This window comes from Pan troglodytes, chromosome 11, assembly GCF_028858775.2.
Source record: "Pan troglodytes isolate AG18354 chromosome 11, NHGRI_mPanTro3-v2.0_pri, whole genome shotgun sequence".
Classification (NCBI taxonomy): Eukaryota; Metazoa; Chordata; class Mammalia; order Primates; family Hominidae; genus Pan; species Pan troglodytes.
Window position 1 is genome coordinate 111,338,184 of NC_072409.2, and position 27,681 is coordinate 111,365,864.

At 41.7% G+C, this 27,681-nt stretch overlaps 2 protein-coding genes across 14 annotated transcripts in view; one reads left to right on the forward strand and one right to left on the reverse strand.

Moving 5' to 3' along the window:
• The window catches only part of SPATA6L (spermatogenesis associated 6 like), a 163,973-nt gene that overhangs the window by 97,605 nt on the left and 38,687 nt on the right, over positions 1 to 27,681 (forward strand). For 5 of the 12 annotated variants that reach the window (XR_001720651.3, XR_008537234.2, XR_008537220.2 and 2 more), the window contains one exon: positions 14,307 to 14,412. The exons of 5 other annotated variants lie outside the window; for them this stretch is intronic. The gene's annotated coding sequence lies outside the window, so the exon portion shown is untranslated. Of the gene's footprint in view, positions 1 to 14,306; positions 14,413 to 16,415; positions 16,529 to 27,681 lie in introns of all 12 variants that reach the window. 2 more of the 12 variants (XR_008537221.2, XR_008537228.2) reach the window with 1 other exon arrangement.
• Positions 1 to 27,681, reverse strand: part of SLC1A1 (solute carrier family 1 member 1) — a 97,137-nt gene that overhangs the window by 16,649 nt on the left and 52,807 nt on the right. For both annotated transcript variants that reach the window (XM_520467.9, XM_009456267.5), the window contains exons 2-6: positions 26,084 to 26,224; positions 9,256 to 9,348; positions 6,357 to 6,471; positions 4,721 to 4,763; positions 3,043 to 3,141 (exon numbers count right to left, since the gene is read on the reverse strand). In XM_520467.9, the coding sequence (XP_520467.4) occupies positions 3,043 to 3,141; positions 4,721 to 4,763; positions 6,357 to 6,471; positions 9,256 to 9,348; positions 26,084 to 26,224 (491 nt within the window). The remainder of the gene's footprint in view (positions 1 to 3,042; positions 3,142 to 4,720; positions 4,764 to 6,356; positions 6,472 to 9,255; positions 9,349 to 26,083; positions 26,225 to 27,681) is intronic.

The following is a 27,681-nucleotide window of genomic DNA, read 5'->3' on the forward strand; positions in this document are numbered from 1 at the left end:
TCACCTCAGCCTCCCAAGTAGCTGGGTCTACAGGGGCATGCCACCATGCCTGGCTTAATTTCTTCACTTTATCCTGGGTAAAAATAGCCTGAGATTTACAGAGAGATAACTGAGTGGTGCCAACTATGTTTATAAAGAATTATGTTAGCTGGGTGCGGTGGCTCACACCTGTAATCCCAGCATTTTGGGAGGCTGAGGCAGGTGGATCACTGATGTTAGGAGTTCAAGACCAGCCTGGCCAACATGGTGAAACCCCCTCTCTACTAAAAATACAAAAATTAGCCAGGCTTGTGGCACGTGCCTGTAATCCCAGCTACTTGCGAGGCTGAGGCAGAAGAATTGCTTGAACCCAGGAGGCGGAGGCTGCAGTGAGCCAAGGTCACGCCACTGCACTCCAGCCTGGGCGATAGAGTGAGACTCCATCTCAAAAAAAAAAAAAAATTATGTTGAGGACCCACTGGGCTACCAGTCATTTCTTACTTATGATCAAACATATATTTAGGGAAAAGCTAGAGTATTACTGCACTGGCTATAGCATAAGGTCTTAAGATTCAGCTGGAGAGACAAGACTGTGAGAAGCATGAGCCAATAATAGCAGGAAGGTATGTAATTAATTGTGCGCCCAAACTATGAGATGCAAGCGTCATATGAAGAGTGGGACATGAATGTGGGTTTCAAGGTTAGGGAAAGCTAGGGCTGAGGAATCAGCAGCCAGGAGAAAAAGCATGTTTCAGAAAGATGGCAAGCAAAGGCAAAAATGATCATGCACTGGGCCTTTCACCCTGCTTGAATAATTCTTGCTCATTCATTATGGCTTCCAGACTAATTTAACATCCCTTGCTGAATGCCTCCCAAACATCCCGTTCTTCCTGATTATAATACTCATCATTCTTTGTGTGAGGACAGAGGCCTGGTATCTGTCTTTTCACCATTATAATCCCAATGCCCAGCAGGGCCTGGGGTATAGAGGGTGCTCAGAAAGTATTTGTGGAACAACATCAAAAGGCAGGAATAAGGAGTGATGGAGGAGGTGGATCTGGAAAGAAGAGAGGTGCCCATTGGAAGTAAGCTGTGAAAACTAGAGAGAAGCCAGGTCATGCAGGGCCTCTGAACTCAGCCAGAGGAGTTAAGGCTTTCTGCAGTAGGAAGCAGGGAGCCAACGGTGGTTTATTTAATTTGAATTCTTAAGTCTAATGAACACTCCTTTTCTCCTTAAATCATTCCTTCCTGTGTGAAGTTGAGAGAACATTCGGGAGAAATCTACTACAGGCTTACAGAGGTACCAATGCAGGCCCACACATTCTGATCTCCAATTCTGAAATCCCAAAAGCTCTCAAAGCTTGTTGATTTTATTGATAAGTTTATAGCAAACTCTTTTGGCAGCAAAACCCATCCTAAACTGAGATGAGGCTACTGGCTACTAAGGGTCCATTTCTCTCCTTGGCAGAATATTTATGAGTTTGTTATAAAAACATTGATGTGGTTGATTCTGGCATGTTGTTGCCCATCCCACTTATAAAGGTTGCATAATATGCAGTATATACACCACATGGCCTTTCTAAAGTCTGAGAAACTCTGAACTCTGAATTACATCTGGGCAGAGAGATTCAGACTAGGGATTGTGGGCCTGCATTGCATGCTTATGTACCTGACAAATCTATAACAGTTTCTAGAGATAGCCAGCTCTACTGTAAGCAGACCCAGAGAGGTAGAGGCAACAGGGCTCTTTTTTTGCTCTTTGTGGTCGACTCTCTCTATTCCTGGTGGTTATGTTCTATAAAGTGCTCGTGAACACTGAATTAGCAAATACTGAACCGTTGCTCCTGGGGGAAATACAGGGTTAAGTTTCTGGGAACCTTGGACACATCCTTTTCAGCAAACAATCAATATATAACATTGTTGTATGTGTTTCTTTTAAAGACACCTTGTTTCATATAGATTGTTAATTTATTAATATTGACCTCACAGCCAACAGCACTATAACTCATGCCTGAATGAAGCTTATCTAAAGCACAAATTTTCTCCCTAAGGCACATCACAGTCTTCTTGTGCTTAGGAACCCTGGAGACCACTTCAATATGATGCTTTGGTTTTTTTGTGTTTTTGTTTTTTTTTTGAAACAAGAGTTGCTCTGTCACCCAGGCTGAGTGTAGTGGTGCAATCATAGCTCAAACGATCCTGCTGCCTCAGCCTCTCAAGTATCTGGGACTACAGGCATGTGCCACCACACCTGGGTAATATTAAAATGTTTTGTGCATATGGGGTCTCACTATATTTCCCAGGCTGGTCTCAAACTCCTGGTTTCAAGCGATCCACCTGTCTTGGCCTCCCAAAGTACTGAGATTACAAGTGTGAGCCACCATGCCCAGCCTGGTCCTTTTTTTTGTTTTTTGAGACAGGGTCTCAGTCTGCTACCCAGGCTGAAGTGCAATGATTCAATCATGGCTCACTGCAGCCTTGACTTCCCCGGAACAAGCAATCCTCCCACTTCAGCCTCCCGAGTAGCTGGGACTATAGGTGTGCACCATCACACCCGGCTACTTTTCATTTTTTGTAGAGGTGAGGTGTCACTGTGTTGCGCAGACTGGTCTCGAACTCCTGGGCTCAAGCAATCCTCCCGCCTCGGCCTCCCAGCATGCTGGGATTACAGACATGAGTCACTGAATCCCACCTTGGTCCATTTCAAACAGCGAAATCAGCAAGAAAAATCACAAAAATGCAAAAAATATGACACTAAACACACTGCAAAAGGGACACTTGTTTCCAGCATGAGAATCAAAGCAAGAAAGCAGAGCACAGCCTTTTTCACCTTAGCTGGGAACGTGCCTGTCGGGCGACTCAAATATTTTGCCGCTCTTTGTGTGCGAGATGATGACCACGAAAGCCCCTTAAGTATGGATTTTGGGGTCACACATAAATTTTAGCAAGTAGGTGAATTTGCAAATGCGATTCTGTGAATGACGAGGATTGATTGTATTTCCTGCTCAGTCATGACTCAGTGCCTGTCTCCTGGGGAAGAGGAACAGGAAATAAGAATGGTACCTTGGAAATTGCAGTTGTCATGACAGCTGTGAAGGACTCTTCTGTCATGTTCGTCTCTGGTTCGCTGGGAGGCTTCACTTCTTCACGCTTAGTTTTGTACTGCATGTTGGAGAAAATCAAGGACAAGCAAACAAAAAAAGAATTTTTTTTTAAGCTTTTGAGACTAAATCACAGGAACATGTTATTTTGGCCAAACAGTGCCACTGAAGGGATCTACATCCAATGCCTCTGTTGGCTCCAGTTGTCAACGGTACCTCCCATCAGGTTTTGGAACTAAAAGCGAGGCAGAAATTTAAACACCTGACTCCCACGATCACCATTCAGTTATGTCAAAATGTTCCTTCACTTTCACAATAAACGACAAGTTGATAGAGGAATAATACAAAAGAAAGTACAGGCTTGATCTGCAGGTGCTCTCAGAGACAGACTCTGTAAGGATTCCTGTCAATCATTTTTGTTTTTATTAATTAATAAATGATTTTTAATCTGAGCAAACACACTTCATTACTTTGATAACATCACCACAACTTTAATAAGCATCAAGAAAGGTTTAACGATATGGTTGTTCCAAAATCAACAGTCCCCTTGGGGCTATTCAGTGAGTGAGACTGCTGTTGAATTCTCTTCTTTCAGCCCTCTTTGGTTCTGTGGAGCTTCCACATGGTGGTTTAAGAAAGAGTGAGTATATTATTACACCAGGCATAAATGTTCCCCCCTGCCAGGCTCTGCCAACACTGAGAACCTTACAAACAACCACTGTGACTGATCTGCAAAGGCCCCCCTGTAATAGAGGAGGTTCTGTCCCTCGTGGAGGCCGGCAGAGAGCAACAGAGTTGCCATTTTTGTTGGTATACACAGAAGTCTGTGTTCATGTAACTTATGTAAATGAATACAGCAGTTTGTGATGGACTCAGCTGTCTTAAAGCACATAGATAAATAGGAGGGAAAGGCTTGAAGTAAATGGAGTGAAGAGATTGTTCAATTTTCCTACAGAAAAAAAATCATGGCTTTGTTACACTGCATTGTAGAGCTCCAGCAATGGGGATACAACGATTTTTTTATTTTTTTTTAAATTATTTCTTTTTAGAGACATGGTCTTGCCATGTTGCCCAGGCTAGTCTGGAACTCCTGAGCTCAAGGGATCTGCCCACCTTGGCCTTCCAAAGTGCTGGGATTACAGGTGTGAGCTTCCACGCCTCTCTGGGACACAATGATTAAGGAGAAGACTGAACCCAGATGTGGACCACACCATGAGGGTTAGATCCTGGGTTCTAATACCAGAGGAAAAGCAAAGAGGAGATAGAGAGCTACCTTTTTTCTGCAGAAAGTTTAAACTTCAGTACAAATATACTATGGTTCTCCAAAAATAGGTACTGGAGGCCACATTTAAAAATACTCATTATTTGACAGATTTCTGATTTGTACCATTTGAGCCTTTTTGGGGGGAAAAGCATAAAGGAAAAGGAAGCAGTGTAAATTGTGACATGCACCTTACTGTGAGCCAGAAAGGCTGCATACAAAACAGAGACATCACCTTAAACTTGGCCAGTCACAGGTGTACTTCCTGCTGCCATTTTCACGGGGCTAATTCCATTTCTTGAGTCACAGCAGAAAAAAACATTTTTAATTGATAATGGGAAGAGGGTAGCAAGTTAAGGGCACAAGTAATTAATATTACCTGCTGAAAACAGGCCTGGACAAGATTCTCAGGGAACATATTCCTGTTGGAGACATGAAAGGCAGTATTATGTTAGGGCAAAAAGTATTGTTTTGTCATACCTAATATATTGGTAGAAATTAGTATAATATAAAACTAGTACTCTGGTTTCTCTTCTGGCCCCTCCTTTGCGTAATACTTCCTTGTATTGAGATTTCTTTTTTTCCTGCTGAGCTTCACCCAAGTATAGAAAGCTCTGTAATCAACCATCACTTAACTGATTCACTGAGTAACTGACATGCTTACTCTCCTTGGTGAAATGGACACTCACAGTCAAGAGACTATTTATTCTTTAATATTCTGAACACTTCTGTTTTCATCAATGAGGTTGTATGCTTACTGATATGGTTTGGCTCTGTGTCCCCACCCAAATCTCATGTCAAATTGTAATCCCCACATGTCAGGGGAGGGGCCTTGTGGGAGGTGATTGGATCATGGGGGGTGGTTTCTCCCATGCTATTCTCATGATCATGAGTGAGTTCTCACAAGATCTGGTTGTTAGAAAGTGTGTGGCACTTCTCCCTTCGCCCTTGCTCTCTCTCCTGCAGCCATGTAAGATGTGCCTTGCTTCCCCTTTGCCTTCTGCCATGATTGTAAGTTTCTTGAGGCCTCCCCAGCCGTGAGGAACTGTGACTTAATTAAGCCTCTTCCCGTTATAAATTACCCAGTCCCAGGTAGTTCTTTATAGCAGTGTGAAAATGGACTAATACACTTACCAAGGGTTCATTTTATTTGTTCCCAAATTCTTTATACCAGTTGGAAATATCATCATAATTACTGCATTTCATATTATGTAAACCAGTGAAATATGAGCATAAAAAGAAGGTATGGTTTCTATAAAATCTAAGTCACATACCTGGAAACTCAATAAAGGCCAGTGACTAAAATTTTTATGGTTAGATTAGGTATGGGAAGATTATTGAAATTAAAAAGAAAAACTGGAAAGATTTGCACTTAGCTTTCTTTGCAATGTCTAAAAGTTTTGGTGCTCTGTTCTATAGAAACTTTACCTGGAAATTGCAGATGATATGTTTATAAGGGCTGTATATGCAACAGAACCCGTAAGAAATTACCATGAGCTAACAAACTTGAAGAAAAGACCTTAGCTTTATGTCAAACAATTGGTGAATAAATGCACTAAGTTTTAAGTGAAAACAAAATTGTAATGTGTATCTTATGTCTTTTTTTATGAGTCTGTGCTTTAACTGGTATTTTTTATTGACCGACCTATTTACCCCTCTGGTTGCTTTAGATAAGAGAGTTTCTCCTGTACAATTAAAAGATGTATTTTTCTAAGTGCGCTTCAGAACTGACTACCAATCCATCCCAGCATCTCTCTGGAACATGTAGCTGCATCTCTGTTCATCCTAAATCCTGATGCGGAAGTCTGTTTCTTCCCTTCCCTCTTGGAACCAAGACTTGGCAAACAGTACTGGCTATGTAATTTGTGGGTTCCTGGGCAAAATGAAAGTGCACAATAATTCAAAAGTTATTAAAAATTTCAATACAGTAACAGCAGAATATTAAACCACATACAAGGCCTTGTGCTGCTATAGGGTCGCATGCCCTTGAAGCCACCTTGTGGCAAAACACTCACCTGATGAGATCTAACATGGCATCCACCGTACTGACTTCAGGGGTGCTGCCTGTCCTCGCAATTTCACCCACTTTCTGGGTGACACCAGGCTTAATGCTCACCACCAGCACAATACCTGTGGCCAAGAACAGCGTCCACAGAGCATTAGGAACCTTCCAGGGCACCTGGCACAGCTAGCACCTTTAGAACAATGGGCATGGTTGTACCAGGCAATAGTGTGATGGGGAGGACCCTGAGGTCCAGCCAAAATGCTGAGCCTCCTCTGGAACCTCAGCAGCCACCTTAATTACTCTTCCATTTAAATGAGTAAGCAGAAAGAACTCCATGTGCTTGCGTGCGTGCATGTGCATCTGTGTGTGTGTATGTGTGTTTTAAATGAAGGGGCTGCATCCCAGAATTGCTTCTGGAAACACCTGCTGATGAGAATATTCTTTTTCTTGAACTTATGAGATCAGCCTAGGAAGGTGTTAGGGTAAGGATGATCCATTTTCTAGCCCAGAGAATGCATCTGATGTCTTTCTGCAACTTTTACCCACAGATGCTGGTTATTCTCCTGAGGATCATACAAAACAAGCCTTGCCTTCCTTCTATACCGTAGGTCTTCAAGTATCTAGAAAGCAGTCATGTAGGAAAATGCTGTTCCGGGGGTGGAATGAGGACAAATAGATGGGATTTATAGGGAGAGAAAGTTCATCTCTCTGTAAGGAAGAACTGTCTACATGGCAGAGCATCTGACAGCATCATTGTGGCCTTGGGAAGTAATGGGTTCCTGTCACTTGAGTATCCAAGCAAAGATGGGAGGCTGTAGAAGAGACCAAGACGTTGGAGGGTGTTTGACTGGAGGGAAGTGAAGAAGAAAAAGGTCCTCATGCTCTTTATTGCTCCTCCCTCAAGAAGAGGCAATGGTAATCCAGGGGGTAGGGCTCTGGGATGCTGAATCGGTCCATTTTGCTAATGGGAGGAACTCCTGGGCAATAAGGGGCCATGACTGGGCATGGCCCACTCTTTTCCTCTCTCAGGGTTGTAGAAGGGCTATACGCCTCCAGCTAATAAGAGAGCAGTATCTTGCTTCTCATTGCTATTTTTTCTCTGTGTCTGTCTTCCTCAGGAAACTCATGAGATGATGTGGTTTTGTTTTATGGCAGAGTTCAAGCCCTCCTGGGTCCCTTGGCCTAATACCACTAAAGCCTCACCACATCCCACCCCTTCTTATCAGCTCATTGAAGCAGGGCTACAAGGGCCGAGCTGCTGCCACATCTGAGTATATGCTCTTTCTGTCTTCCCCCTCTGGGCATTCTTCTTCTTTTTTTTTTCTTTTATTATTATACTTTAAGTTTTAGGGTACATGTGCACATTGTGCAGGTTAGTTACATATGTATACATGTGCCATGCTGGTGCGCTGCACCCACTAACTCATCATCTAGCATTAGGTATATCTCCCAATGCTATCCCTCCCCCCTCCCCCCACCCCACAACAGTCCCCAGAGTGTGATGTTCCCCTTCCTGTGTCCATGTGATCTAAAGGACTATAAATCATGCTGCTATAAAGACACATGCACACGTATGTTTATTGCGGCATTATTCACAATAGCAAAGACTTGGAACCAACCCAAATGTCCAACAATGATAGACTGGATTAAGAAAATGTGGCATATATACACCATGGAATACTATGCAGCCATAAAAATGATGAGATCATGTCCTTTGTAGGGACATGGATGAAATTGGAAATCATCATTCTCAGTAAACTATCGCAAGAACAAAAAACCAAACACCGCATATTCTCACTCATAGGTGGGAATTGGGCATTCTTCTTAAAATGTCACTCAGGGTTACAAAGACCAAGCATTCTTCAAAAAACCATGCTAAAGGTATAAAAGCAGCTCCTCCCTTATTAGAATTTTCTCCCTCTTTCTTACAAGTGGGATTTATCCTTAACAAAGATCTATTAGCTGTTAGCTCGTTACTATGTGAAATGCACTAAAATGCTGTATTTCTGGAAATATTTTATAATTATACTCAACTCCACTATTATAGACCAATCATCCACTTTAAGAATTATATAAGTGGCTGGGCATGGTGGCTCACACCTGTAATCCCAGCACTTTGGGAGGCCAAGGCAGGTAGATCACCTGAGGTCAGGAGTTCAAGACCAGCCTGGCCAACATGGTGAAACCCTGTCTCTATTAAAAAAATACAAAAATTAGCTGGGCATGGTGGTGTCCACCTGTAATCCCAGCTACTCGGGAGGCTGAGGCAGGAGAATTGTTTGAACCCAGGAGGCAGAGGTTGCAGTGAGCCGAGATCATGCCACTGCACTCTAGCCTGGGTGACAAGAGTGAGACTCCCTCTCGGAAAAAAAAAAAAAAAAAAAAGTAGTTAGGGCCAGGCACAGTGGCTCATGCCGGTAATTCCAGCACTTTGGGAGGCTGAGGCAGGCAGATCCCTTGAGCCCAAGAGTTCAAGACCAGCCTGGGCAACATAGAAGACTCCCCATGTCTCTTTTTAATTAAAAAAATACATATTTTAAAAAGTAGTTGAGCTTTTCTTAACATACAATTTTTTAAAATCAGAAAGTAGTATTGTCAAAGTACCATAAAGTTTTTCCTTTGAAGTCTGTCTGCCAGGTTCAAGTGATTCTCCTGCCTCAGCCTCCCAAGTAGCTGGGACTACAGGCGCATGTTACCATACCCGGCTAATATTTTTGTATTTTTGGTAGAAATGGGTTTTCATGTTGGCCAGGCTGGTCTGAAACCCCTGACCTCAAGGGATCTGCCCACATCAGCCTCCCAGAGTTCTGAGATTACAGGCCTGAGCCACCGCATCTGGCCACCAACTACTTTTTGAATGAAAAAATCACCATTACATAAAGTAGTAAGGATTCAGAAATAAGTATTACCTAGAATAACAGCAATGAGAGTGGTACAGAAATAATACACGACAGCGCGTAGACCAATTTTTCCGGATATGTTGGAATCCAGTGCAGCAACACCTGAAGGGGAGACAGAAATCAAATTACATTAATTTTAAAAGACAGGTTTCCAGGACCCGCGATTTAATCCTCAGGGTGTGAAATAAAGAGCTGAGAGGCATTCTCATCTACAGACAATGGGCAATAACATGCAATGGGCAAAAGCAACACTTCAAAATTCCAAACAGATTTAAGAGAGGGAAGCCCAGTCAGGTGCAAGTTCCCCTGCAGGCAGCTTCCCACAGCCTTCACCTCCAGGAGTGTCCTGCCTTCAGATCTTCCTGGAGTTGGTCAGGAAATAATCATAAGGAGTCCCTGTCCCACATTTGCACTAAGAACTTTACCAAGATTTGTATTATATCATTCAACATCCCTTGTGATAAACCTCCTTTGGAATTCAGTTATCTAGGAAAAATTTATCTCAAAGAACTGAGATCGTTTGTTGTTGTTGTTGTTGTTTGTTTGTTTGTTTTGAGACGGAGTCTTACTCTGTCACCCAGGCTGGAGTGCGATGGTGTGATCTCGGCTTATTACAACCTCCATCTCCTGGGTTCAAGCGATTCTCCTTCCTCAGCTTCCCGAGTAGCTGGGATTACAGGTGCACACCACCACACCCAGCTAATTTTTGTATTGTTAGTAGAGATGAGGTTTTTCACCATGTTGGCCAGGCTTGTCTCGAACTCCTGACCTCAGGTGATCCGCAACCTTGGCCTCCCAAAGTGCTGGGATTACAGGTGTGAGTCATCATGGCCTACCTGAGATTTTTTTTTTTTTTTTTTAACACTTGAGAATCATGTAACTCATGATAGTTTTCCTTTCTGCCTTTTCTGTCAGGAAGCTTAGGCTCAACTGGAAAAAATAATGTTTATATACAATTATAAAAGTAATATATATTCATTACAACTATCTGAAAAAGGAGAAAAGGTAAAGATGACAACAAAAATCACATCATCTCATCAACCAAGTTAATATTCTGGTGAATTTTCTTCTAATATTTTTCTCAATTTTTTGTAAACAGCTGAGAGAATTTTATAGTTTTTAACCCTCTCTCTTCTTCTTAATATTATAGTTGTAAGCATTTTCCCACATTGTTACAAACTCACCGTGAGGATAATTTTAATGGCTCAATAATCTGTCATGTGGCTGTACCAGAATGTATTTAATGATCCACTTATTGCTGGATCTTTAAATGGTCCCGGGGCCACATTCACAGTAATGTCATTATCCATTCTGGTTAGTGTGTTTCCTTCCTCTTTTCATGATTTTCAAATTGCTTCTGTGTAAACAACCTTATTGTGTATAGCTTTTATTGTGAGACATCTTAAAATTTCTATTTGAAAGAGGAAAGATATTAATAAGTAATTTCCCAGGGCACAGGTAATGTCAGAGACTTACGATCATATTGTTAGATCTCACTTCAAATGGTCCTTGGCTACCAGTAAGATGACTAAGTGTTGCCCAGATTTGAAAGGGCTGTCTGGAGTGTCAAGGACAGCTGGATTAGAGGTGGAAGGCAGGCATCCCTCCTTGCCAGAAACCTTTGCTCTCTATCAAAGATGCTCATATAAATGGAGTCAAAAGCCGTTCTCCAATTGGACTTGGACGTGGGGAATGGGCCAAGTTGAGAAACAACTGAATCATCTTTCGGCAAGCTGTCATTGGAGGTTTCAGACACTATCCAGCCTGATTTCCAAAATGAGGGTCATATTTTGAGTCAAAGGAGCATTATAGAAAATGATTTTGCATATTCAACACGCATGAGTTGTCCCATAACCATTTGCAAAGCCTAAGGTACAGGGTAGCAGGAAAAAGGAAGAGGTTGTCACAAGGCAACCCCAAGGGAAAGGCAGTAAACCTGTATGGCTATCAGCATGCATAGGTAACTTTTATGTTCATTTCCCACACTAAAAGGCCTATCCATTTTTTTTAAGTGACTGGGGGATTATGCTTCTCATATATAATCATACATATTTGATGTACAGGAAGAAAATCTGCAAGGAAGCGATCACCATTATGATGACAGAACAAGTCATTTCTCACTCTAAACACACCATTTCTCTGGCTGTTGATTGCTCCTTTGGAAGTTAATATTTTGAGAGAAGGTGCTCTGGCCTCTGTAGCAGCTACCCCAGGATGTTGTTAAGGCGCCATTCATCAACCTCTGAGAAAAGATTGTGCAATTGCCATATAATGGGCATACTGCAATAGTCACATTCTAGAATAATCTTGATGATAGATTCTATTCGATTTGAGAAAAATGCAGTTTGCTGTGTTGAAGAGTCTTTCTTTTCCTCACAGTAAGACAATGAAAGATAACAATTAGGCAAGGGACAACAGCAACAACAAAAAAGTCAAGAGAGACTGAAGGCCAAAATTCAGAAACAAGTTCACTATTTCATATTTAGTTTAGGTCTCTTAAAGATAGAGCAAATCATAATACAAATATGTAAGTTTGCTAAGTATATTATATGATTATAAAATATGTGCCTATTTCATTTTAGAGCTCGGTATATTGTTTTGAGAACTGTAATAATTATTTCTAAGATTCATAGGTTAAAAAGAAACAAAAAGAATCACCACCTTAACAGACTCCAATTAACTCATCTGTAGCCCTAATATGGGATGTATTTTCAGATATATCGTCCTTCTTTGGTAGATGTCCAGTTTAAGCGGATTCCAGCCCCTAAAGTGCTGACAAGTGAGAGTCACAGAGTAGTTACAGAGCTGTTCTCGGGGATGTGTTTGGTACTCTCTCAGGATTTTCTTCCAGCAGTGAAACAAATTAAATCTATGTGGATAATTGTTCCCAGCATATGTTAATATGTCTTAATTTGTCTTAATGATTTGGCCATGGGCTGGTGCCTCTGCTTGTACTCCAGGACTCAGCTGGCAATAAAAGGCTTGATAATAATGAGATCTTGGTGAAAATATCTTAAACAAATACATCCCCAAGTAGTCATCCAATTTCCCCTCTGTCCTGGAGCACAGCAACTATCTTGTAGTAACTTTCAGCACGGGTCTTTGTTTCCCATTCCTCTAATCCACCTCCATCCTACCAGTTTCCCGGATATATCAGATATTTACACAAATCGACGATTATACTTCTCTACACTGTATAGTTACCTCTACCTCTGTATAGTTACCACTCTATAGTTACCCTCTACCTCTCTAGTCATCAACATGGGGCCAGAGCTGGCCCCCAAGTCCAGGCTCCTGGATGATTTATAATGCATTGTTGGGGATAAGGGTGGTGACCACCATAGAGGGAGAGAACAGATACAGGGAAACAGCCTAATCTTTGAAAACCTCTATAAATAGGAACATTACAGAACTTAATGACCATAAAATATCTGTCTGGATGGTTGTAAACACCCCATCTGCGAGTAATGTCAATAATGATGAGGATGATAATTATAATACAAATAATAATGATGACAATAAACACTATATTGACTGCATGTTAATGCATCATCTTTAATTCTCATTACAACCCAAGGAGGCGGGCATTATTACCCCCATTTTACAGAGGACAAAACTATAGCTCAGAAAGGCTAAGTACCATACGATCATAAAGCTGGTAAGGTGAGTGGTAGAGCTGGGATCCCAATCTACATTTTACCTCAAAGGCCATATTCTTAACCACTATTCCATATTGACTCTATCCATGTGCTACAAAATTCTAGACTAGCGCTGCCCAGTAGAGCTCCCTGATGATAGAAATGTTCTGTTTTTGTGCTGTCCCCTGCAGTAGCCACAAAGTGCATATGGCTAGCAAGCACTTGGAAAGTGGCTAGTGTGACTGACAAACTGAGTTTTCATTTTAATTAATCTATTTTAATTTTTTTTTTTTAATTTTAGAGATGAGGTCTCACTATGTTGCCCAGGCTGGTCTTGAACTCCTGAGCTCCAGCAATCCTCCCACCTCGGCCTCCCAAATTGCTAGGATTATTGGTGTGAGCCACCACACCTGGCCAGTTTTAATTAATCTCAATTTAAGTAGCCACACGTGGCTAATGGCTATCATATTGGACAGCCCAATCTCTCTAGACCCTACCAGCGTTTAGCATTTAGTGGGTGCTCGACAATGTTGAATGAACAAACTAGAGCTTAACTCCATTATCAAATTCAGGAAAAGCTCTTTGCCTTGCAAGCATGGGCAGGGGAAAGGAAGATGCTACGCCCAAATCTCCTGGCACGTAGTTCCATCACTGCACTGATCATATGGCTGTAAGGCCTGAAGCTTATTCTTCACTGGGCCCCCAGTGCCTTAAATAAGGTGCTCTACGAATGTTTGTACTTGAAGCTTTCCACATGACAGAAAGAGCTGCATTTTTGCAAGTAATCGTCTCCTTACAAATGACCCCATTTCAAAGATCCATTTCTGGGTCCGAAACTTGGACCTCAGCAGGTAGTCCCCTTAGAAACCGCTTATACATGGTGGTTTAGTTTGGTTCCCAGGGCAGCCAACGAGAACACTTTTCAGCCATAAAAGACTCCACAGGGGAACACATGTAACATCTCAGTCTTTTTCAACCTTGTTTTATTGTTGTTGTTGTTGTGCAAACCCAGCCCCCAAAGCCGTTTTCCTAATCACCACCCCTCTGAAATTCTAAAACCGCAAACTGTTTATCTGGTTATATAGTAAATGATACATGTGTTTTTTTACATAAAAAGAGTAAGATTTTCTCCCCCAACTCACCACCACCAAATAAAAACAGCTTTTGCTGCCTTGGGGACGATATTGTCTTGGTGAGAACTTGTGGTCTAGCTCAATGAATGTTGACTGTGAGAATGAGAATCCAGGCATTAGACTCTTAACTGGCGTTGACGTCGAAGATCAGGCCCAACTTAGTCCCAAACAAGTAAAACCTCATTTGCCCTTTAGTTCTGAGTTTTTATTCTCAATGGACCCCCGGGTTTCTTGCTCTCAGGCCATCTTTGGTGGCTGGCGAGGTCTGAAGGACCCCCTCTCTTTACAGTTCACTATCAGAACTCGTTTCTCCTGGGAGTTGAAAGCTGTCCTATAGGAGGTGATAAATGAGAAGGAACTAAGCAGGTGTGATGGCATCTGCACAGAAATCAACAGTGAGTATTTAAAATGTTTATAGTAATTGGACAGTAACTTTATTTCTCTTGAATGTAATAATAAAAGATAGGGGCGGGGCGTAGTGGCTCACGCCGGTAATCCCAGCACTTTGGGAGGCCCAGGCAGGTGGATCACCTGAGGTCAGGAGTTTGAGACCAGCCTGGCCAACATGGTGAAACCCCATCTCTACTTAAAAAAACAAAAAAACAAAAACAAAACCACACACACACACAAATTTGCTGGGTGTGGTGGTGTGCACCTGCAATCCCAGCTACTCAGGAGGCTGAGGCAGGAGAATCTCTTGAACCTGGGAGGTGGAGGTTGCAGTGAGCCGATATCATGCCACTGCACTTCAGCCTGGGCAACAGGAGTGAAACTCCATCTCAAAAAAAAAAAAAAATAGGGCTAGTATTTTGCATGTCTATTTTTAATATAAGTTTTCTAGTAATTTGCTCTAACTATAGTTTACGAAGGTTATTGATCTGTAACAGATCAGAAATTTTAACAACTGGATTTGCTCCATCCAGTTTAAAAACTAGATGTTTTGTGAAGCCCTGGTGCGGAGACTAGTTACTGTGGGCTTTCAGAGGAGCCTGAACTGTCACCAGATTGAGATGACCAGGAGAGGCTTGATGGAACAGGTGGCACCTGAATTGGGCAGAAAAAGAAGAGCACGATTCCAGTTCCCTGTGAACCCAGGGTTATCCATTAGAACCTGGGACAGTTTTGAGGCTCGGCTGTGGCCTAGAAACGGGGATAAAATCCCTGGTTGTCCTTGGAAGTCAGGGGCACCTGCTAGCTCTTTATTTTAGGTAAAGGCATTTATTTGCTTTTTTCACCTCAGGAGAAGGCTCTGATGAGCAAGGGTGTTGGCTCCCAGCCAAAGCAGTAATCATCTGAACTTTTTACAAGAACACTCCAAAGGAAGCAGTTGCCTGGCTAAACAATAGCATGTTTTAAAAATAAACATCTGAGGGCAAAAGACTCCTCCTAGAGCTCTCTGATTAAGCAACCACCCACTGAGAACAAAGCTTTCGTGACAATCTCTCCACATTGCTGTTAAGGTATCAAAATTCAACCCCTTATTGGAAGTTCTTTTAGGTCTGACATTTGGTGGTGTTATGCCATTATAAGTGGACACCACATCCAAGAAACTCATTGTTGCATAGGAGTTAAAACTCGCCATGTGGATGACTCCTGTCTCTGTCACCGGCAGAGAGGCCACCTGTGCAGAGAGAAGGCATGGGCTTTGGTGGGACAGACTGGGCTCAAATCCCAGCCTCATCCCAGACTCAGCTTCTCCATCTATAAATTGGAGGATCTGAAATGCCTCTATCGCCTTTAGGTTAATTGTGAGGAACAACGTGAACAACCTCAGCTTGCGTAGCTGTTGTGAGGATTAGAAATAATGTCTATAACAGGCCTAGTACAGTGCCCAGAACACCGTGTGTTCTTAGTAAATAGCCTCCATGATTACTGAATAAATGATAAAGATGATGCGCATCACTGAGCAGATGGAAGGCTTTCAACAAGCATTAACTGATTCATTCATTCCCTCCCTCATTCATTCCTTCATTACACGGTCACTAAAGAGATCTTTTAAAAACATAAATCAGGTGATTTTATACATCAGGATAACCCTTCAATGGCACTGAAGATAAAAAGAAAAAATCCTTACCTTGGCCAACAGGCCTTGCAGGGGAGGCACCTGCCTGCCTCTCCAGCCCCTCTTTGTGCCATCTTCCTGTCTCATCCCCTCCTCCAGCCTCTTCTGGAACAGACCAAGCTCCTTCCCACCCCAAGGCCTTTGCACAGGCTCTTCCCTCTGCCTGGAGTGCTCTTCCTCACTCTTCATTTGGCTTTTAAGTCCTTTCCTCAGAATCCTTCCCTGATTATCCACCCTAAACCAGGGTGTCCTGATTTCCTTGCTTGGCATCCTGTGCATATCATATCTCAACAATTTTTATCATTGGTTCATTATTTTATATCTCTTTCTTGCTAGGTTTTAAGCTCCATGAAGGCAGGAGACCTAGCTATCTGCTTGTTCACGAATGTATACTCAGTGCCCAGCACATAGGAGATGCTCAGTAAACATGCTGATTGAATGAATAACAGGTATTTAAGTATGGCTGACTGCCCTGGATCCCTCTCCCAGGCTCTGGCCCCTTGGCAGCAGAGTGTTGCCAGAACAAAACTTGCCAGTTCCAGCTGCTGCCCTTATGATCTGTGTGATCTTGAAAAAGTGGCTTAATCTGTCTTCAACCTCCTGTTTCCTTATCTCTAAAGATGGAGTTAAGGTCCCACCTACTTGATGACTTCATAGGGCTGCTATGAGGATTAAATAAACAGGTTCATGATTTTTAAATTCCAAAATGTTTCTTTTATTCCCCAGAGAAAACAAGGCAGGATATGATCTTACTTTGTTAATCCAGGGCATAGGGAAATCTCTGCAGCCTTGATTAGTACTCCCTGGATGTTCAAAGGGAAAGGAAGAGGCAAAGAGGAGCATGCAAAATCTTTCTGTGCTTGCATCACCTATGACATCTACTTTTCTTAGAGACATTAAGAACTCTCTTAAAATAGGTAATATCACCACTCTAGGCTATTTGGTGATGTTAACAAAATAAACTGGTCCTTGAGCAGAATCAGCTAAAGGTCCCCTTGAAGCCTCTGTCAGCTGGTCCACATTTGAAGTTCAAAACATGCATCAAGAAGCAGTGGGCTCTCCAGGTGCAGTGGTTCATGCCTGTAATCCCAGCACTTTGGGAGGCTGAGGCAAGTGGATCACTCGAGGTCAGGAGTTCAAGACCAGCCTGGCCAACATGGTGAAACCTCATCTCTACTAAAAATACAAAAATCAGCCGGTGGTGGTGGCACACACCTATAGTCCCAGCTACTTGGGAGGCTGAGGCAGGAGAATTGCTTGAACCCAGGAGGTGGAGGTTGCAAGTGAGCTGAGATCGCACCACTGCACTCCAGCCTGGGCAGCAGAGTGAGACTCTGTCAAAAAAAAAAAAAAAAAAAAAAAAAAAGTGGTAGGCTGTGTCCTGATTTCAGCAGTCCAGGAGCTGTTTTAACATTTTTTTCATTACTATGGAACACGGTGGTATTTGTACTTAGGACCAGTTTTTCAGAAGACTCCATGAACTTTTTGACTCCCTGAACTTATTGTCCAGTAAAAGCATTAAATATACCCCAAAGAATCTGAGGAACTCAACTGTTCTTTTCCAAAGTCCATATGAATGCTCTGACAGCAGCAGCTAGCTAATGGCTCAGTGAGACTTTTCTGGGTTTTTGCCACAACCTAAATATGACTGAGCTGTCTCTTTGCTTCTCTTTATCCATAAAATTGGTATCTCGGACTTCTAGGCAAAAGCTTCTTACATGCTGGTGAACTTTACAAACTGATGGCAGAGCAAGTCTTTTTATATTGTTCTCATTTCCAGAATGAATGCATTCAGTGTGTTCATATCTGCGTAGCTCAATTCTGATATTGGCCCTGTAGATTCTGCTGCCAGTTCAGGTACTTTATAGGAACTTCTGAAGGTCTCAGACAAAAAAGAGTAAGTAAAAAAATTGTATAGCATTCTAGATGTTCTATGAAACATTATTATTATCCATATTTTAAAGCTGAGGACAAGTTAAGTAAAATCCAAGGTTTCACAGCTAATCCATGGCAGAACCAGGATTCAAACCCAGGCAGTGTGGCTCCTGTCTATACTCTTAACCACTGGACTCTCCTGCCCCTCTAGGATGGATACTTGTTCAGGTGTCCCTCTGTAGAGAATGGCACAGGTGGGAGTCACTGCTAGAATTGCTTCCCTCGCCTGCAGGCTCAAGTCCAGTCCCCTTGGCAAGGCACACGAGGCCAATAAACCCTTGTGCTCACCCGTTCCATCCCATTCCTCTTGCCCACGTTTCCAGCATTGCACTTCAAGTCTCACTGTCCTCCCAAGATGCTATTTTGGGAGGACAAAGATGCTATTTTCTCTTGCCTGGAATACCCACCCTCTTCCTTTCACTTGATTTCTATGCTTCCTTCAAAATGGCTCCTTCCAATGTCCCCTGCACTGACCTCATTCCCAGAAAGTGCTTATCACACAGCATTGTAATGTACTCTTTCTTGCTGAGATAAGACTTAATTTTACACCTTGTGTGTCTAGCAGAGCCTGGCTCATTAAAGACAGAATGAATAAATAAATAAATGAACGAATGGTCTTCCAGGTCCATGCCTCCAATATATAGAAGGTCCTTAGAATCCCTTTTTAAGTAATCAAATCAGGTTATCTTACAGCTGAACAGAGCTATGAACAAGTCTAATATCTGTTTAGTCAGAAAGAAGGCTCATGCATGGTTGATTCTCTGGGCTTCACTGTCTCAGGAAAGACTAAAGCAGGGCATATTTATCTCTTGCCACTATTCATTTTATTACTTGCAAATGGCATGTTCATTATGGGAGCTCTTCCTTATACACTATGTGGTCGTTTTGTCTTTGGAGGCCAGGCATTTCAGAAATCAAATTGATACAATAAGTCCTTTGGCTTCAACAGCTGTATTCTAACTCAACACAAATTTCTTGATAATCTTAGGGAAAGGAGCACTCAAAGTGCATGAAGAGCCCACTGGTTCCAGATGTTGCAAATGAGGCAGGAAGTTCACTCTCAGACTGTACAGTCTTAGGCAACAATCTTGTCTTCCTGCCTGGAGTTTTAAGTTTATAAACCACCTTGAATGGCAATTTTCATAGAAACTAAACTGTATAATGGACCACCAATGTTTCAAGAAAAGAATGCATACTCCTCCCCCATAGCTAAAATTGACATTAAGTGCTCTTAGCCACCTATGTTTATGAACAGTAGCTTATATTTAATAGCAGGTTGTACAACAAAGTGATATGCGTCTTCAAGTCTTACAATTCTTGCTAGCGAGGGACTCCTGGACCTGACTATCAGACGACCTCAGCTCCATGACCATGTGAGTGGTAGAGCCTCACCCTCTTATACGTGGTTTTCTGTTAGTCTGTTTTCATGCAGCTGGAGTTTAGAAATGTTAGCTGAATAAAACTGAACCTTGTCTCGGGGAGGCACGTGGCATGGTTCTTTTCATAGGAGGATGTGGGATTGTTTCCAGATACACAGCTGCCTCTGAGTAAATGAATACATAGCCTTTAAAAAAAAGCCTTCCTCAGCCCCAAAGATTTAAGTGTGTCATCTGCTGTAAAGCCTGAGTTTACAAATAAGGTGCTCTAAAACTATCACCAACTGCACTTTATTCTGCTCACCCTCTATTCTTCAGTCTCTTCAGTGCATTCATACTCCTTGCCTGATGTGGTAGTTTATTTTGTTACCTGGATTCAACCTCAACTAGATTGCATCTGGAGTGTCAGAGTCTAGCTGGGCAGGGGTCAGCTCCTGGCTGGCCTCCTGTTTTTGTAAATGAATGTTTCATTGGCACACAGTCACCCTCAGTCATTTCCATACGGTCTGTGGCTGCTTTCCCATGACAAACAGAGTTGGGTAGTTGGGCAAAATACACAGGGCCTGTAAAACCTAGAATATTTACTATTGGGCCCTTTATAGAAAAACCTTGCTTGAAAGGCAACCAACTCACATATGCATTCTACATCTGGCTGTTGTTTAATAAATACTGAATATACCTAAGCTTTTATAAGGCTTTAAACTTTTTTACTTGGTTAAAAAGTAGGGCAGGTGTGGTGGCTCATTCCTGTAATCACAGCAGTTTGGGAAGCCAAGGTGGGAGGCTCACTTGAGGCCAGGAGTTTGAGACCAGCCCTGGCAATATATCGAGACCCTATTGCTACAAAAGTAAGAATTAGCCAGGCATGGTGGTGTGGACCACCTGTAGTCTCAGCCACTAGGAAGGCTTAGGTGGAAGGATGGCTTGAGTCCAGGAGTTCAAGACTACAGTGAGCTATACTGGTACCACTGCTTTCCAGCTTGGGCCATAGAATGAGACCCTGTCTTCCCACCCTTTCCCAACAAAAAGTAGTAGAAAACCTCTGATCCTATGGTTGAGGTCAAGCCCTAAAAATTTTGAAATCCTAACATGAAAGCTGGAGTAACAATCATCTAAAAGTCTGGAGCATTTTTTGTTTTTTAAATCTTCCAAGGGTAGAGTGTTAAATTTATCTTTGGAGAAGATCCTCAACTGTAAATCCAATCACCCAACCAGTGTCTGGTGGAAACTGAAAGTCATTGATAAACAAAACGCAAATATTTTCTCCTGACGTCTAGTGTTTAATAATGTGACTTGTCCAGGAAGCAGAATCAGTACTAGGACTCACACTCAGTGGCCTGGGGGAGAGAGGAGGGAAAGGAGGGAGTTTTTTGGCTTGATATCTGCTTGGCTTGACATCCACTGAGCTGCAAACTGGTGCTGTTTCTTGAGGAGCTGTGTGTGCCCTTGTTTGAGCAGGCGTTTATAGGAAATCCAGAGCTGCGACATCACAGGAAGGGTTAGGAATGAGCAACTCCTTGCTCTGGAGGAAGAAATGTGCACAGGAACTGGCATGGACTTGGCCCAGCCTGACCTGCACAGACTCCCAGGTTCTACAAGCAGGGTGGTTGCAATAACCCAGCAGGTACTATGGTATGGAGTCTATGGAAGGCTCCTGATGGGGTCCACGAGGAAAGGCTATCCCCCTGTGGCCGTGACGGGGGTTTTCTCTGAAGTGGATATTCCACAATGGCAAGCATCCCAGGAAGAGGTCACTCCAGGTCAGGACAGGATGGCCTGTGTGATAGTGGAATTTTTCCTTCTTAGAACCTGGTGTCAGGTTCTGGGATCTGGGGTGCAGGAAAGCTTGGAACACCTTTAGAGATGAACTCTAGCCTCCTGGAGGCAAGCTGGCAGCTAAGCAGAGGGGCATCCCTGTTAAGGGACCCTGGGAGCCCCTTCAGGGAGCAGTTGGATGTCACCATTAGTGTTTCATCTGCTTTGGGTTACCTTTAGCAAAGATTATGGCCTGAGTAGAAGTGTGGTCTCAGCTGCACTTTGGAGAATTAAGCTTCTGCTCCTGTCTTAGGATGGAGGAGCAAAGAGGGGAACTCCTTAGGTCACCGGGGTAGTGGCAGCCACAGCAGACACCAGGAGGCGCAGCTGTGCCCAGTGGAGTGCTTCTGGCCCAGGCGGGGGTGGCAGAGGCTAAAGTGGAAGAGCTGGAACCTCTTCGTGAGCAAAGTTATGAGCATCCGGGAAGGGTGCCCAGGGCACCTCTGGGAGTGGGACTGGAGGTGCTGTTCTGTTCCTGTGCTGGTCATGGGAGGCTCCAATCATCATAATTTAATTTTGGGAAGTATTAAAGAAAATGTGACCTGAATTTAAACTCACTGGCTGGACCAGGATTTTTCCAGAGCCACAATTCTCAGGCATATTCATAAGCTATTTCCTGTTATTTCTCTGGTGCTTTGACATAAATACGGCTTACAAGCCTAAATGTTGGCAGACCCCAAACACAGATATTCCTCAGCAGGGCAGGAGCGTGTTCTTCACAATGTAATTTATCGGTAGGATTCTATTGGTACCCACAATGATTGTCTCTGAAAATGTCTTGAGTTTATATCAACTGTGCCGTTTTTTTTTCTGTTTTAAAGTAAATTTGAGACATTATGTCATTTCATAACTCCATATGCATTTAAAAAGTAAGGACATTTTCTTACACAACTATATGCCATCATCATCTCTAACAAAATCATTAACAATTTATTGATACCATCTAACAGCCAGTCTATGTTCAAATTTCCCTGCTAAATTAGACTTCTTAACCTTATCATCACATAAAAAGGGGTTCTTCCTGTTTTTTAAAAAAGCTATAAAGTATTTTTTTAATCTCACCAGAGGCTTTGATGGCAGAATTTTTTTTTCTACCTGTTAATTTGGCAAGAGAGTTTCCTTTATGCAGGAGCACAGATTATTAATCTTGGGTCTGAATTCTAGCTGTGTTTCTGCTTCTAATTTACGTATCCTTAGGGGACTCATTCAACCCTCCTCAGCTTCCCACCTGCATCCTCCTTCGGCCTAATAACTGTATACATTAAGCTACCAGCCTGCTGGATTCATGAGGGCATTTGCAATGTGAAATGGCCCTTCCTGTGTGTTTTCCACGGCCATCTTCTGGGTAGGGAGGCTGAGGACTACTTCAGCGTCTGGAGGAAGGAGCTGTGTACCAGGTAAAGGTGGCACTGAGCTGGCAGGGGAAGGGAGCAGAGATGGGGCAGAGAAGCGACCAGAGGCAAAATTGGAGGATCTCAGGGCAGACTCCATCCCCATCTCTTTCATTAAAAATACAAACCAAACAAAAACACAGGTTCAGTTGAAAATGTAAAGAAAGCACAACAGATCATGTTTTCTTACTTTCTGGATGTTAACCTTTTGGTTTTGATCACAACTTTTAAAAATGTATATACATTTTAATAAAATTTGGATTGTATACACTATCCTGTTGTGTAATTTTATTTTCCCACTTCATACTGTATTGGGAATGTTCCCACATGTAATTAAATATGATTCTAAGACAAGTTTTTAATAGTTGCTTAGTACGAAAATTTGTATACTATGTATACATAGTATAAAAGATAAATTTGTATACATATGTATACAATATAAATTTGTATACATTTAGGTTGCTTATAATTTATCACCATTACAAAAAAATGCTACCATGAATATCCTTGTACTTAGGAGTTTGAACATATCTCTGATTATTTCTTTATGATCAATTCTGAGAAACAGAATTACTGGGTGAAGAGATCAGAACATGCTCCAAACTGTTCTCCAGAAAGTTTGTTCCAATTTATTAGGTAACTGAAAGTGTATGAATGTACTTATTTTCCTATAAAGTCTTGTTGCTTTTCCCTCTAATCTGACAATGTAAAACATGGATATGCCATCATTGTCCCCACCCTGCTTTGTTCATATCCCTTGAATCTTTGACTATTTCATTGCTCCAAATCAAAAGATGGGGTGGTGGTTTTGCTCGCTGCCTCTAGTTCTTGACTGGCTGCTGGGGGTTTGGTGGAGGAAAAGTGGAGAAACTACTTGACCCATGCTATAGCTTCAAAAGTAGCTGGGCTATGTCAGTGGAATGCTGAGTTGTAAATTATTTTCCTAGATTATTTGCAAGGCTGAGCTAACACACAAAACATCCAGACTGCAAAAATCTCACTAGAGGAAGTATCTGTTTCTGGCTTCTGGCCAAAGGCTATACTTCCCAGAAAAAAAACCAAACCAAAACAAAACTCACTTGTTATTGACTGTCAAGAGTGGCATGTATTTTCAAACATCGGATATTACAGAATTAGACATTCATACATGTATTTTTACCTTTTCTTCTAAAACCTGTTTTACCTCGAGTTTTGGGTTTGCTGCATAATTTGGATCAATCTTCTATACTTCCCCTCATAGACACATGAGTTAAATAGTATTACTCATCAGGTGGTTTATGCACCTTATGCAATTGCGTGCAAAATATAGTATATATGTACAATTGTGAAGATTTTTCTTGAAAGGAAGTCCAAAGTTTGCATTGTATTCTCAAAGGAGCCCAAGAAAAAATTAGGAATCTTGGGCTGGATGCAGTGGCTCATGCCCATAATCCCAGCACTTTGGGAGGTTGAGGTGGGTGGATTGCTTGAGCCTAGAAATTCGAGACCAGCCTGGGCAACATATCAAGACACCATGTTCAAAAACATTTTTTAAAAGAATCTTTGATATGGAGAAGATTCTAAGGGATTATAACTGCCATCCTTACGGCGGCCAGGCAGGTAACGTTAAGAGTGAAGTGGACAAAGTACTGGGCAATCGGGAGTAGTGGAGACTATGGCATTCTCAAATGCATTTGCTCCAGCTAAATGGAGTAGTTGTCTCTTGGTTTCAGACCACTGTTGATAGGTGGAAATACTGGGCCAGTGTTCCCAGATCTTCATTTTTTTTTTTCAGAGAAAGCCAGAAATTTGGATATTTACATGAAATCTTTCCAATTTTAAATGCTTATGACAATTTAAACAAATAAACAAATATTACATGGGACAAATAATTGGTCTGCTGCTGTGTCAATCAGGTTGCTAGGGTTAAAAGGAACCAGGCATTTCCAAACATAATTAAATACATTCATAAAAATAATTAAATGTTCTCTTTAGGTTTCTCATAAGCCGAGAACATCAAGACCATTTAAGGACAAAGCTCCCAAGGGACTCTAGTCTAATTCGAGTTTGGCATTTGGGAAATTCAAAGGCCAAATGTGACAGCTCTTCGAGCAATGCAGTCCCTGAATGCAGCAGATCCTGACCCCCACCCTCCCTTGCCCCCACCAATGTCCAGTACTCTACCAGGGCCAGTCCCAGGCCTTTACAGTGGCAGTGGAGAAAAATGTTCTAGAAGGGGACATGTCACGACTTCTAATTGCATGTTTACATAAAACCTTGATTTTCAATCTAACACCACCAGCTACTGTCATGCCACATTTTACTAATTGCCAGAGTTAAGTACAAGAAACTGTGCAATGCAGAGAAACTTATCACACCCAGACAAATGACATTTTTGTAAACCAAATTCATCTCTATCTACCTAAGGAAGCTTCCTCTTCAAAGGAGCCCTGCAATGTAATGATCAATAAGGGAAAAGTCATTTCCAAATGCAACTGTGTCTCAAGTTTTAAAAATACTAGGCTTTTCAAATATGGTGCACATCCATATTTAAACCCTTCTCACAGAACTTGACTGCTAGTCCCCACAGCAAATATGCAGGGCAGATACATAGCAAGTTCTGGGTTTGAGTAGAAAGTGGGTAAGGAGTACAGAGACCCTGAAGGCAGCTGCTGAGAGGCTGGGGGCAACACAGCTGCAGTTGGGAAATAAATGAGTGAATGATTGAAAACATGATCAAAATTGACAACTATATTTTTCCTGAGGACACTAGCTGACATTTCAGTGACCAAATATGCTTTTTTTTCCCCATGCCCCAGATAATGTTTTGTTTATATGTTTGAAAATGACATTTTCCTCCCAAGACATCATATGCTGGTCAAATGAAGATTTGAGCAGTGGTGGACAGAGCTGTAGGCACAGCATATGACAAAGCAATGCCATGTTGAGAACAGTAAAATGTTTCCACAGAAGCAAATATAGACATTCCAAGTGGAGAGAGGTGGAGAGAGAGAGAAAGAGAGAGACATCTAATGTATTTCAATTTTTCCCGTAATTAGAAAAGAACAACTTAGGTGAAAGCTTTTAAAATAATCATAGAGAATAACATGGTTAGGCTTTGTGTTCCCACCCAAATCTCATCTTGAATTGTAATCCCCATAATCCCCAGGTGGCAAGGGAGAGATCAGGTGGAGGTAATTGAATCATAGTGGCAGTTTCTCCCATGCTGTTCTCGCGATAGTGAGTGAGTTCTCACGAGATCTTATGGTTTTATAACGGGCTCTTCCTGCTTCGCCCAGCCTTTCTCCTTCCTGCCACCCTGTGAAGGAGGTTGTCTTGCTTCCCCTTTGCCTTCCGCCATGATTGTGAGTTTCCTGAGACCTTCTGAGCCAGGCTGAACTGTGAGTCAATTAAACCTCTTTCCTTTATAAATTACCTAGTCTCAGGAAGTTCTTTACAGCAGTATGAAAATGGACTAATATAGAGAACATCAGTTTTCTCAAGGTACCTGTAATCATGCTGGATATAATTAATGGCAAAATGATGAGTTTCAGCATCCGCATTAGAATTTCTCCAGGAAAAGCAAAGTAGAATTTCTCTAGAGTTGAGAGATTGCTGTGTTCTCGAACCAAGACTCCTGTGGTAATGCCTAAGGAAAACAAGAGTTGGAAAGAAGGAAGAGGAACATTATTGAGTTCTCCTGTATCTATGTCTATGGAAAAATACTCCCAAATGCACATTTTAATGGCAAGAAAAATAGTTTAGATCATTTCCCATGAGTCTGTAAAATCTAGACTGAAATTATATTTTAAAAGACAGTGAACAGAAAGTAAACATTATTCAGTAAATCTGTAAAAAGTATTCTATACATGAAAGCTTTGTTGTCATTTCTTCGCTATCAATTACACTTATTATGACAAAATATCAAAGAATACTGTGAGAAAAAAAATCATCTTAGTCAATCCAGTATAACTCTTTTGCATTCACACACCACCTTTTTCTACCTGCAGAGATATTTTACATATTTTATTATTTTTATTGAGACAGGGTCTCACTCTGTCACCCAGCCTAGAGTACAGTGGTACCATCTCGGCTCACTGCAGCCTCAACCTTCCAGGCTCAATCGATCCTCCCACCTCAGCCTCCCGAGTAGCTAGGACTATATGCACACCACCATGTCCAGCTAATTTTTTTTTTTTTTTTTGAGAGGGTTTAATTAGGTTGCCCAGGCTGGTCTGGAACTCCTGGCCTCAAGTGATCTGCCCACCTCGACTTCCCAAAGTGCTGGGATTACAGGTGTGAACCACCATGCTTGGCTATTTTACATATTTTATAGTTTACATATCAGTTTGTATTTTTCTCATATTTTTATTATAAGTACTTTTTATGGTATATTTGTGTAATCTTTCCTGTTTATGCAACTTTTATAATTTTAATAGGAATATAATAGCCTATTGATTTATTTACCTTATTATCAAATGACTGTTCTCTAATGTTTTGCACTCTTTTCAGTTATTTCTAGATAATGATATATTCAGGTTTATCTGATTAAAAGGCTTTTTACAAAGTTTCTGATTTTGAGTACCTTGTACATGAAGGCTTATAATTATGTGAGTGTAGGGACATGTTCACTATTAAGAAATGTTACCATTCTCTGAAAGCTTTTCCTTAACAAGATGCCCATATTGAAATCCTTCAGTTGTATTGATAACACAATTTAATGATCACTTTAATAACTAAAAATCACAAATTTTTATTTCTATTCTCTTCCAAGTATTTCTAATAACATCTAACTGCTTTACCCTTTCCTTCTCCCAATATACACACTCTTATTTTAGGGCAAAAAAATAAATGGGATGACTTTTGCATCTTTTTTCCTTCATCAGCCTCTGTTGGATGTCATGATACTTGGAAGTAAAATGACTAAGTGGCAGAAAGACTCAAGGAGGATATCACTGGATATGTGAACCTAAAAACTCAAGTAATTAGTTTGTGAATACCAAGACTTATTTGTGCACAATTAAAAACTCTAGGGCAATGAAAGAATATGTGAATTATAATCAGTACTAGAATTTTCACTTAAATTCAGGCATCCTTCCCATGCCC